Source organism: Falco rusticolus, chromosome 2 (genome assembly GCF_015220075.1).
Source record: "Falco rusticolus isolate bFalRus1 chromosome 2, bFalRus1.pri, whole genome shotgun sequence".
Taxonomy (NCBI): domain Eukaryota; kingdom Metazoa; phylum Chordata; class Aves; order Falconiformes; family Falconidae; genus Falco; species Falco rusticolus.
In genome coordinates this window covers 101,039,064-101,051,795 of record NC_051188.1, presented here as the reverse complement: position 1 = coordinate 101,051,795, position 12,732 = coordinate 101,039,064, and the positions used below count along the sequence as shown (strand labels likewise).

Genomic DNA, 12,732 nt, shown 5'->3' with positions numbered 1-12,732 from the left:
GAAAGCTAAAAGGTATGTATGCCAGGGATCGGTACTGTACAGTTAGTTCTGCCTCTGGGTCTTTTTTAGGAAGTAAGAAATAAGGAACTGCTGATAACTGGCACCCTTTGTCAGCTGTGGATTTTTATCTGAGCATGACCAAGCTAAGTGAGATTTACTTAAAGTGAAATAGCAAAGTTTCTCCAAAAGCTGTGAGGAAGATAAAAGCGCATACTTCAACTGAAGCATTTTTTTGAACAAATATCTTTAATGCTTTTCTGACAGAGGTTTGAACATAAACTAGTTGATCTTTACAGAGCAAAGTGAATGTTGTCCCGTTTTAGCACTGAAATAGAAGCTGGACAAACTTGACCCTGATGCAAGTTTGATATTCTGTTGTTTGCATGATGATGTTTTTGGTTTTTTTGCTTTTATTCTTCAAAAGAATGAGCCTCAAAACCACAAAGCTACAATTCACTAGCATGTATAAAGGAGGATTTTGATATTGGTACTTGCTACTGGTTGAATATTTTTGGACAGAACTAAAAGAAAAAAGGATAGGAAAATGAGCTATTATAGCAGAGGTTTGAATAAGAGAGACTTCATGAATATGAATATTGTTAAAGCCTATTTAATCATGTATTATGGTGTCCAGGCCTCTTAAATTTGTATACACTGCATTAAGCCTTTTAATTGATATTTGCAATTTTAAAAGATTAAAAATAATCTGACAGATTGTGGGCACTAGCAATATTTTTTTCCCCCCTACCTCTTGATAAATGGGATAGGGCAGGGAAAGCAGTGTTGGGAAACCTTGGGGACCAAACGTTTAGAAATGACAAGGATATTTAAACAAATGTTTCTGTGGAGAACGAGGTGGTGGATGAAAGTCCAGGTAATGGTACTTGTAGCTGGGAAATGTTTTGCTGTGTCATGGGTTTAAAAATAAAGAATGGAAAGTACTGTCCTGTTGAGCCAGGAGATTCAGGATAGAACTTGTCAAGAGTACATGCTGGCACACACCCCACCCCACCCCCACCCCCATTTTTTTTTCCAGCTTAGAGAAGGTAGTTTTACTTCTCTATCCCTTCTCTACCGTTTTGAAGAAAAGTGGAAGAATATAATATATATATAATAATGGTCATTCTGAATGCACTGTAGCTTTCTAAGGATGCTATTTAAAAAAAAGCTTTCATATATGCTAGGTATTGCAGGCATACATACAAATAATCAAAAGTCTCTTTGGAATAAAGAGTAAGGGTTGTGAGATATTCCAATAACAGGATTTGTAAAGTACAAGATAAACTATAGTCTTATTTTTGGTTTTAAGATGATGTTTTGACTTGCTACCTACCATACACTTCATGAAACGCATTCATAACATGGCTGTGGGAGGGTAAAAACATCTTTAGACCATAACTTAACATAAAGCTGTTAGGATTGTATTGTCTAAAATTAGGTTTACTTGATGCTTCATATATTGCCTCACACTTAAAGATGTTATTACCAGCTAGTGTGCTAAGCAGTAAATATATATATATATAAAAGAAAAATACTTTCCCTGAGCTCATTAGAAGTGCTAGTGTCTGCTAGACAGCTGGATTGACACACATCATGGAGTACCTAGAATGTTCTGTGAGCCATGCCATCTATGTAGGATTTAATGTGTCATTGTTTTCCTGACTGCATTTGGATCAGTTTTTTTAGAGGAAACCGAGGAGCAGAACAGCTGATATGATACCATTCTGGCAGTGTCAAGCAGAGAAAACTACGTTGCGTGGTCAAGATGCACTAGGAAGTCTTGAGATTGTTTGTAAAGTTCACTAGAAGCTGAATATTTGCTTGTAGATAGTCTTGAACTGCAGTTCTTAAAGTATTGTGTGCATGTAGTGGGTTCTTTCCCCTATCGTAGACTAGTTTAGGTTGGAAAAGACCTTTAAGATCATCAACTCCAACTGTTAACTTGGCACTGCCAAGTTCACCACTAAACCTGTCTCTAAGCTCCACATCTCCACATCTTTTTAAATTGCCTCCAGGGATGGGGACTCAACTGTTTCCCTGGGCAGCCTGTTCCAGTGCTGGACAACCCTTCCAGTGTCAGCTAGTGAGAAGCTTTTTCTGAGTGCTACAGCCAGTAAAGAGCTTCCAACTTTCTATGTATCTATAGATGTATTTTAAAAAATGAGGATACAGATGAAAACTGTCAATAAGTTTTTATAGGTTCTAGTAGTAATTTAAGACTTGTAACTTGTGCTTTTTTTGCTAATGAAAAACTTATTGGTGGTTTCATAACCTTCCAAAATTAGAAGGTAAAAATGAACGTATTCATAATGCCTATACAGGACATCAGAAAAGTGTCATCTGCTTGTGGGATTTCAGTCAGAACCGAATTAAACAAGGAATTTCTTTGTTTGTTCTCTGTGGGTGGTTATTTTCTGTGTGGTATATTTTGGTTTTGTTTTTGTTTTTTTTAAATTAAAAGTTCAAACAAACCACCACCAGAGGAAATAAAACCAAGAAGTGTCAGATTCTGGAAGGTAGAAGTCTGTAATTTACAGGATTTCCGCATCAAAAAAATATTTCTGTTATTTTCTTAACAGGAAAACAGGTTTCTAGTTTTGTTTTCATGGAAATTTATCACAATTTCACTTTTTAAAACTCAGATTTCTGCAAAAAGGTATATAATTTTATGAAGACACTCTTTAAGACTAGAAGAACCTTGATGTCTGAATAATTTGGGATGTGAATATTTTGTTTCTGTAACTGTTTTCTTCCAAGCTGCTGATGCCTGCTTTGAAATTAAGGGCTAGTGAGTGTCTTACATGAGTAATAGAGATTTCCAAATCTCTCTTTCATACTGTTAAGAACCTGTTTTTCAGGAGTGCTGATGTACCGTTGCTTTTTCTCTTACTTGTGCCCATGATGTGAACAGATACTTTTGCATCAAAAAGACCGGTTGATTTGGCATGGGGTGGTGGGGACAAGGGCAACCAACTAGGACTTAGGCCAACCTAGGACTCCTTATGAAGGTCTCGCTGATGTTTGAGGCCCTGAGTCTTGGCGTGAGCTAGAATGCGAGCACAAAAATGTGTTATGTGCATCCGTCCTTCATCACATGGCTTTGGAGAAGCCTGGATCGTTTTCATTCTACGGATGCTGCCTATCCAGTGGCTACTTTTATTTGGATTGTGCAGTCGATTTTCTTCTTTAAACTACAGATGGCAGCATGATGCCGCGTACTGCCTGCATTAGGCCTTCTCAAAGTGAGAGCAACTAAACTGACACTCGTTGGTTTTTAAAAAAAAAAACAAACCAACCCAAACTACTGGCAAAGTGAATTTAAATTATTTAAAAAAATAATTTAGGATGCAAATGTCAATATCTAGCTTTTCAATCTGCAAATCCTATTTAACACTCACCTTATGTATTTCAATGTATTAGTGATGCAAATGCGGCATACTGATTGCTGATGTTACTATGTTGAATTCAGGTCTGAATTCCAAGAGCTTACATTCTGTCCATAACTTAATTTGTGAAGTGTCTCATATCTTACGGGCTTGTATTCGAGAGAAAAGCAGTAAAAATAATTAACAGAATATTTCCAGAGGCTTTCTGCATTGTGAATATACTGAAGTTGCAGAGTATGCTGAAATTTGCCTTGGGGACTGGCCTAACAGTGTTTTAGCGCCGCCTTAATATTAAATGTGCTATTAGTTCATGGAGCTTACGTTACTTATTTCCTGAAAGAGAAGAGGTTTTTAAGTCCTGTGTCAGCATTGGGCCTTTTAAATATAAATAGGGACAGAAATAGATGATGGTTTGAAAATCAGGCTACTACTTTCTAAGTCATACGAGTTTGCTTTAAGAGACTCAATCTGATGGCATCCCTAGTTTGTGATCAAGAAATTACGATCTTGCCACCTTGTGCACGCTGCACAGCAAGGTATTGGGAGGTAATTTCCACAAACGAAGTTGAGGATTATTCTGTTCCCTCTTTCCCCCATCTTGGTGGACTCTCTTCTTCCTGGGTGCTGCTCTGAAGAGGGAAAAGGCTGTTTTCAAACAAGCCAAATGGTACCAGGTGATGCCAAGTGTTTGGTATAAACAAACAGAACGAACCAAACTTTGGAAGAAAAGATTTGCTTTTACACATTTTACACAGCATCAGCTGCAGCTTTCAGTTGATGCTGTGTAATGCTGCTCACAAAGAAAAGGGGCAGAAGAAGGAATTAGTTGAGGTAAAATAGAAGATGCCTACATTTAATTATTTTGTTGAGAAACTATGTTAGTATTCACCTTGATGTCAGTATGCTAGATTAAGCCTGAGTGTAAAGAACAATTGAGAAATTACAAACTGTCAGCTGAAGCTTTGTGTAGTCCTTAAGCACTCGTATAGATAAAATACTTGAAAACTCAGTAACACACAGATGCTAACAGTAACTTCTCTCATATCCTTTTCCCCCCCCTTCTCAGCTTAAAAAAAAAAGAAACAAATGCAAACTTGTTAGTTCGTGTGTATATGGCAAAATTTTCTGCCATAATAATACCAAAATTGGTTACATTTATGTAGCTCTTCCTATAGACACAGTAATAAAAATGCTTTTAGGGATACCAATTTGCTTTAAAAATGACAATCTAAACTAGAAAACAGCTTTGTTTTTGAACAATATACAGAAAAGTCTTTATTCTCAATGTATTAAAATGCAAATGGTAAAAGCAAGGCTGTACAGATGTCATAAAAAGAAAATCCTTATTTCAAAGCTGATTATTACTTTACAGTTGCGAGAAATTTCCCAAGTAATTTAAATGCTTTTTCTTAGTAATGGAAAATGACCTGTGTATAATTCCCATCTCAAAAATAGCTTAAAAAAATCTTTGAGCTGTCAAAAATTATTTCAACCCCATCCTAAAATCAAAAGGTTATGGTTCAGCCCAGAGAATAATACTGGACTATAAAATGCTGAAAATGTAGCCTGAAACACTGATGAAACCAAGCAATAAAACAAGACAGCACATTAGTCCTTCTTTACTATGTTCCCATTATATTGATCTGAAGATCTGGTATCTGATCCCAGAAATATTGTTTGTTGACTGGATTGCCCTGTGGAGCTCTTAATGGGAGAAAAAATAAACTGGGGGTAGGAAGGCTCAATGCTGCAGCTGAGGCACTTGCCATGCCATCTTTCCAATACTTTTGGAGACTTCTTATGGCTGAGATTTTGCTTGTAGGCTCACAAATTTAGGAAATCTGTCAATCAAAATAAATGTTATGCCGAGAACTCAGCTGCTGTGCATTGTTGGGAGTTTGGGATTTGAGGTGGTGTGATTTGAAGCTGAGGCTTAAGGATCCAACAGCTGCTGTTTGGAGTTGGCATTTTGGCATTACAACTTTTTGATGTGCAAATTCTTCCAGGGAAAATACCTCCGGGAGAAACATGATCTTACATACCGTTGCAGGAGGCACTGCATTGTTTAAATTGTTCATTCACAGCCATCTTCTACAGGTGGCTTTTCACTTGAAAATAGTCATGTTGGTGCTGAACGTGTTGTAGCTATCTATGTTAAGTTCATGTCTTAAAAAAACAGTTCTTGGATTTTTGTTCTCCCATTAGAAAACAAGTTGCATCAGCTGGAGACAGTGGCTCCAGATGATGCATTTATGAATGCTTGAAAAAAATACTTTAAAAGTCAAATTTAAATTTTGGTGGTTTAAATTTTCCCTTTAAATCTCAAGTCAGCCTGAGCGATGCTGATGAGTAAGTTTGATGTCTCTTGGCACTGCAATGTCTTTTATGTGCAGAATCACTGATTATATGCTGATAGAAGTCAGCTAGATTGCAGACCTTGCTTCCATGTTGTTAGCTAGCTAATGAAGGAAAAAACCCACCCTTTGCGCAAGCTTCCTGGTTTTGTAATGTCCTTTTTGCTTTTCTCTTCTCCCGAGTTTGTGACAAGTCATACAAAAGAAGAATCCTAATTCTGTGTGTGCTGCAGGACCATCATCCTGCAGCATTACCTGTCAAGTCTATGAATTAGTAGGATCCAGGACTATACTCCCCTCCCTGTTCACTAGAATGTGATTTATGATTTACTTTTTACAAATCAGAAAAATATTGTGCAAGACTTAAGAGAAGTCTTGTGCTTTTGCTGATACTATTCGACTATTTTTATCCCCTTTAAAACTTACTTCATGCTATTCATATAGGAAGTAAAACACATGAAAAAGTGATGTAATATTACTCATGACTCCTCTCACAGTTTTTAAGATGATGGTTTAATCATTTCAGGTTTTTACAACTGTAACTCTAAATTATAAATTAGACTAGGTATGGTATGGGTTTTTTGTTGGTTTTGGTTTGTTTGTTTGGGTTTTTTTACTAAATGATGGTCATCAAAATAAGTGCTTTTGTGTTATGTTCCGTTATTCCCACTGTCTTCAATGTTCCAATGAGCAGTCAAGGATCTAAACGGGTAAACTATTGTGGCAAGGCAAACTACATGTGTAGCTCAGGAGATACAGCTTCAGCATCCACTGCCTTTCCTTCCTTCACAGATAATCGGAAGCAGGGAAGACAGCAGTCATCACCGTGGCCAAAGTCTACGGGCCACTTAGAAATCCCTCTTTTTGTTGAGGCCAGATCTGCTCTGTAATGGCATGGAATTGTTGTCACCTCTCGTCTGGTCCCCTGGTGCATGCGATGCATGGGTTTCAGCTGTCTTATGCAGAAGGCTGCAAGCATGGAAATCATAAGGCCAGGTGTTTTTTCTTCAGCTGTGCTCTGAGGCTTGAACTGTCTCATGGCTAAGTAGTGTAATATGGCTGCAATGTTAGTGGATCCGGCAGGAGGGCACAAAAATGTAGGTTAAAACGAGGCTTTGCAGCAAAATTGCAAAATAAGTATTAAAACAATTTGAAGCATTTTGCTAACTGGAAAGGATTCCTGTTGTTGAGGTACACTGAATGAACTAAAGCTAGCTTGAAAAGCTCAGTGCATATGCTTTCAAATTCTGTGTTCTTCCAGGGGTCAAGAAACTGAAGAAGATTGGGAACAGTCATTGCAATAAGCAGTTTGACTGCTGCACAGAAATATCCCTACCTAACTAGATGCCTAGTAAACTCCAAGATAAAGTACCTGTGACTGTGCATAATTTTGCTACTGCCATCAGTGATGCTGGCAGAGGGATTTGGTTGCCTAAAGATAGGCATTCAGTACTATTTCATGTATGTGGATCTCCCATACATTGTACCTTTACATGTTGCAATGGAAAGCTGCTAGTCAGCCTAACAAAACTGGGAAAGATAACTTTAAATGGTGGTAGTGGAAGCTTTGGCAGCTCTCCAGCTTCATTCAAGGGAGGCTGGAAGTGGATGTAGGTACTATAGTTTAAGGACTCAGTGGTGGTTTTTCCCAGAAGACTTGTCATTCCAGGAATCAGATTAACTTCAGCAATGGGAACTTCAGATTGAATGAATCAGAAGAATCACAAGTTTGTGAGACAAAACAAGAATTCTTAATTCAGGAAAAATGAATCAGGAAATACAGTTGAAATTAGGGGAACCTACACATTGCTAAAAGGAAGTAGTTCTTCTTGTGTTGTATAATTTGAGATGGACAATTTTGGTGTTGCATTTTAAAGGCTGTTGTAAGGCTGGCTTTGAAACTGGACTACCCACCTATCCAGATGGTGAGCTTGGAAGCAAGCCTTGGTAGCTACTGAATGATGCTTTCATCCAAGTGTACCTCCACAGGTCTGATAAGTTAGTACACCCATAGTTCAACATCAGGCCAAGTGGAATTGATGGGCACATCCAGACAGCCCATAGACATTTATTTCAGCTGGATGAGATCAGTGGATCAGAAATCTGCTGAGCTTCTAGTGACCCTGTGACTGTTCATCAAGAGCCTTCTTGGCATAGTTAGAAAGACGAAAAGAAAATCTGAAAAAATCATAGGGAGACATCTTGTTTAGTTAAAGCTTTATTCATTGTAGTAACTGTGGACATCAAATATTCTGAAAGTGTTAGACAACGGGATAACAGCTTCCGTGAAAAGCAGATTAAGTCTCCGGGGTTTGTATTTCTCAAGTATTCCTCAAATAAATCTACATTGAATTGAATGCTTAAAAAGCAAGGTCTTGTTCCAGTTGGGCATTTTGTATAGCGGGTTAATGTTGCCAGTTGTATGTTTCAAATGTTAGCAAATGGATTTTCACAAGTGCTGCAGAACCAATATATATTAGCTCCATAGTATGTATTAGTAAACTAAGCCTGTAAGCAGGCCAATTCGGTACTTGAGGCTGCCTAGTGTCCAGACAGTTGTCTTATATCTGCTATACCTTAAAGATTGTCAGCTGGGCCTAGAAGCTGAGCTGAAGCTCTAAGTTTGACCCTCACCATCCCTGTCTACAAGGTACTTGGCTGCATTTGAGCATAGCAAGACTGTGGGGAGCAATCCCATAGTTCAGCTCTTGACTTCCTCCTACTGTCTGTTGGCTGTGCGCAGCATCATGTCTAAAGGAAGAAACAAAACCACAAAAAATAGATTATTATAATTTGATCTATTTTAATGTAGGCTTTCAAATAAGAAACAGGTAGAGAGAAGGAAAGTTCATGCAGTCATTTGAAACAGGTGAGTCCAATCCTTTAGTCTTAAGTACCACTGAAAGCCTGATTCAAAGAGTTATTTGGTTCGAAGTTAAAAGGGAATGGAACAAGAACTGTTTCCTTACTCTTTCCTCCCTCCTCTTTGCAAAGAAACCTACTTAGTAAAGTAAGATTCCCAAGGAAGAGAGCCAGGGGTAATACAGAAGTATAGATGACAGCCACAGCCAGGAAGAATCAAGTATTGAATACTTCTGTTTGTAATAGTAGAACCTGAATTCAAGGAAATGTCTTGTTTCAGAAGCTGAAGGTGAAAGACCTCTGCCAGTTCTGACTGGGGAGGGAAGCAGAGGGTGACTGCTGTTAGGCTGATTTCTTGGTGGACTGGCACCTTCTTTTCTTTCTCCATCATGTTGTAGATGACCAGTCTGTTTTGCTCAAGCACACTGCGGGAAGGGCATGTGTTACCATGGATTTGTGTATGTGCAGCCACTGTTTGTTTGGGGTTTTTTTATAAATATTGTGTGAGGAGAATGATGTTGAGAAAAGTTACTAAAAATTTGACATGACAAATTATACTTTTCATCTGATTTAAGAAAAAAAAGCAGTAGAACAATAAGAGCATCCGAACAGCTAATAAATAGCAAAATTTTAATATCAGCTGTTTTTTTCATTCTACTTAGGACTGCCCAATCACATGATGATTTACTGACTTCACTGCTAATACTTCCAGAAATCATAAGAAGGATGTGAGAACACTTCTGAATATTTACAGAACACTTCAACTTCTTCATTTCTCACGTAGGCAAACCCCAACTGTAACTTCCAAAAAAACTGAACAACCAACTTCTGTTTTAAAGATCTCCTTTGTTATTCACACTAGATCTTCATGTTCCTTTCAAAGACCAAGAGTTGTGACAGGAGCCACTGCAAGAAAAAAAATATCTTACCAATTTGGTGACCGTAATAGACCTCTTGCTAAATACGGAGATCATTAAGTGGAGCTGTATATACTTTCATTAGGGAAGGAGGAGAAAGGTCTAACCTGTGTTGGTCAGGGTTGTTTCTAAAAAATTTCTTAACCCTGAGCTATCTTCCTCAAGGGAGGGAAGATGATCTCATCTTAATCCTTGGATTATGTGAATGACATTTATGCTTACAAATGCACTGCATAAAAGCCATGATGTCAGAAGCCATGCTGGAAGCATTTTTATTCAATGAGGAATTTCTTTCTGTTCATTTGCTGGTCTGTATAGAAAATGTCTTTTCCCTTTTGACCTTTACCCCCTCTAAATAAAACCCCAGATAATTTTTGCTATTTTGTCCAGCTGTATGTGCTCTTTAAGGAAACAATCCAGATTAAGAAAAGTTTAATTCTAGCTCACTCGCATCAAACTAAGTTGAACATAGTTCAAAACTCTTACTGAACTTCAGGAAATTACTTTTCCATAGACTTTGCCTCTATTTAAGTTATTTGAATAATTCAGAAACAGATAAACCAGGATAACATGATGTAAAATACAGTGTTTCCAGGACTATGATGGAGAGTGTAAGGAATTTAAAATGAATTGTGAAATCAAGATTGTTGTTCTCCTAATGCGTCTGATTAAGATTTTCGTGACATTAAATGCCTTCAGCTCAGCTATGTGCAGTGAAAATCAACAACTGTTTGCTCAGGCAACTCAGACACATGGAAATTTCCATACAAGACAGGGAACTCAACACGGGGAATAAATGAAGTTCACAAAAGGAGAGGTGACTTTTTCTTTTATCTTAGGTCTCTCTTGCAATTAGCAATACCTGGTATCCACTTGCTCTTGCGTGAATTTAGTCACTTATACCGTAATGATCCTTCTCCTCATGCTAAGCCTGAGACAAAACCCCGGAGTGGGGCTGTCTTGCTGTGGCAAAGTGAGATGAATTACTGGACTGGTCACAGGGAAAAGCAGCCTGGTGTCCTAGAAAGCTTCTAGCCCAGTGCTCCAAGGACCTGGGTCCAGGGTCCTTGCTTTGCCTTTTCAAATGCTCTGATGCTGGAGGTTGCATGCATGGTCCAGCTGGCTAGAAACACTCAGGAAGAGGAAAGGAGATGTCATTGTACCTTGTGATGCCTTGCATGTCTGCTGAAGTGCTGGTTTAAAGTCTTTTGTGAGCTCCCATAAGAACCCACAGTGAGGTCCCAGCAACTGGGGCCATCTAAGGTGCCCTGATTTAATGGCACCATAATCTCCTCTGAGTACTAAATAGGTTTAAAGGTGCTTCTTGATGTGTAAGAGCACCGGCCGTCTTAAAGGAGTTGCTGTATACATTTCTTGTTTAAAAAACCCTGTCTCTACTGCGAAGAATTCACAATAAAATCAGACATGTTTGGTAGGTGTATCCTCACAGATTTGTTTTTTATCGGTAAAGACAATTCCTTACTTTGTACATAGCATTTTGTTGACTCACCTTTGTCTTGTATATTGTGTGCTATTAAACCTGAGTAGGCACTGAAGTCTGCAGATGTCTCTGGTGTTCTAGAGGTGAAGGAAATCTGAATATAGCTCTCCCTCTTCTGTGAGGAATCTGAGCAAAAGAGAATTATTTTCCCATCACATTAACTATGTTCTGAAAGACCCGCATGCAGAGGCTCTGATGGATTTCAGTTCTTCACTGAAGAGAGAGAAGGGTTTCAATTCTTCTCTGTCAGAGAATATTTACGTACTTTGCCTTTTCTCCTAAGACCTTCCTACAGGTTTGAAATGACTCTCACTTGCTATTACTGTGGGAAGGAGAAGGAAAAGGGGAAGTAAACAGCTGTCTACCAGAGGCAGGTCAGGGTCCTCTAATCTTCCATTTTATACATATAAGATTAAAGATCTGCTTTGAGTTTTGATTAAGAATGCAAAGTTAAAAGATTAAATACCAGCAAGCCAAATTAAAGAGGTTTAAGTCAATCTCAGAACTCATCAAAGGACCAAATTTTTAAGCTGTCATTACAACACAGGATTAGCGCAAAGCTTCCCTGAAGCTTGATTTGATGTCCTTCAGTCAACAATGTTACTCTCCTTGCAGTTTTGTGCGCTCGGCATAAAACCAGCTATTGTCTTGTATTTAGAGCTCATCTCACCCCTATCCTTCTTTGACTTTTTCTTTTTTTATACCTGTGTCCCAGTTAATCTAGGAACCCTACATTTTTTTGTGACCCTCAGTTTATACTCCAGCAGAAATGTATTGGTCTGTATTATGCACTGTCACGAAATGCATTAAAGCTTAGTAAATGTGTCTGGTTTAGAAAAAAGGTCTTAGTCACTCGGATAATTACAGAGTATTCCTATGAGTCCCAAGAAGTAAATACGTCCCAGTTCCTTTGTACGTTTCAGCCAATTGATTCCAAAGATCCAGAAAGAAGGAAAATGTAATGAGTAACTAGAATGTGATAAGGCTAATACAGTTGTCACCACTGGGTATCTGAAAATGAGTTTTAAAACTCCATAATTGATGTTCATTTCTTTTTGGAACCACAAATCATTTCAGCTGAAATTAGTGAAAACCTGGGATGGGGAGGGCGGAAGTCTGGAGAGTGATTATATCCAGGAATCCGCTAATGCAAATAACTACTTTGGTAATAAATTTACAGACTGTCATAAATGTTATTTAAAGCTCATGCTGTAATGCATTAAAGTAAATGTTCCCCTGGTTTTCAGTATAATAAATTAGGTCCTTTCCACTTTTTATTTATAGAATTTGGGACATCTCAGCTACATTAAAATTATGCTTTACAGGATTGTAACCACAAAAGATACCTTAATAATGTTACTAAATGCTGTAGTAATTAAAGCTTTAATTTGAAGTTATTCCCCCTTGTAAGACAGTGTGCCAAATCATCTATTTAAAACTTTTCATCTTAAGACTTGTGATTTTTTTAAGAGTTAAGAATAGCAATGCAAATTTTTGAACCCACATTTTAGCTTTCCTATGTATCTGTGCAGAATGTCTTATCCAAAACATCAAACTTCTATGCCAAATTACATCTTTTTTTGAAAAAGGCAAAGTAAAATTTGTGTTCTTTATTGAAATATAGTATCTTCATTTGTGTATTAATACACACTCTTCCCTCTCTGCTCTGTACCTTGAGATCATTTTTGAAACTGTTGCCTTTATTAAGGGTC

General features: G+C 37.9%; 1 protein-coding gene across 1 annotated transcript in view; it reads left to right on the top strand.

Moving 5' to 3' along the window:
- Positions 1–10,954, top strand: part of BACH1 (BTB domain and CNC homolog 1) — a 44,650-nt gene extending 33,696 nt beyond the window's left edge. The window contains exon 5 of the mRNA XM_037377673.1: positions 9,265–10,954. Coding sequence (XP_037233570.1) covers positions 9,265–9,282 — 18 coding nt within the window. The 3' untranslated portion in view covers positions 9,283–10,954. The remainder of the gene's footprint in view (positions 1–9,264) is intronic.
- Positions 10,955–12,732: the final 1,778 nt, after the last annotated feature.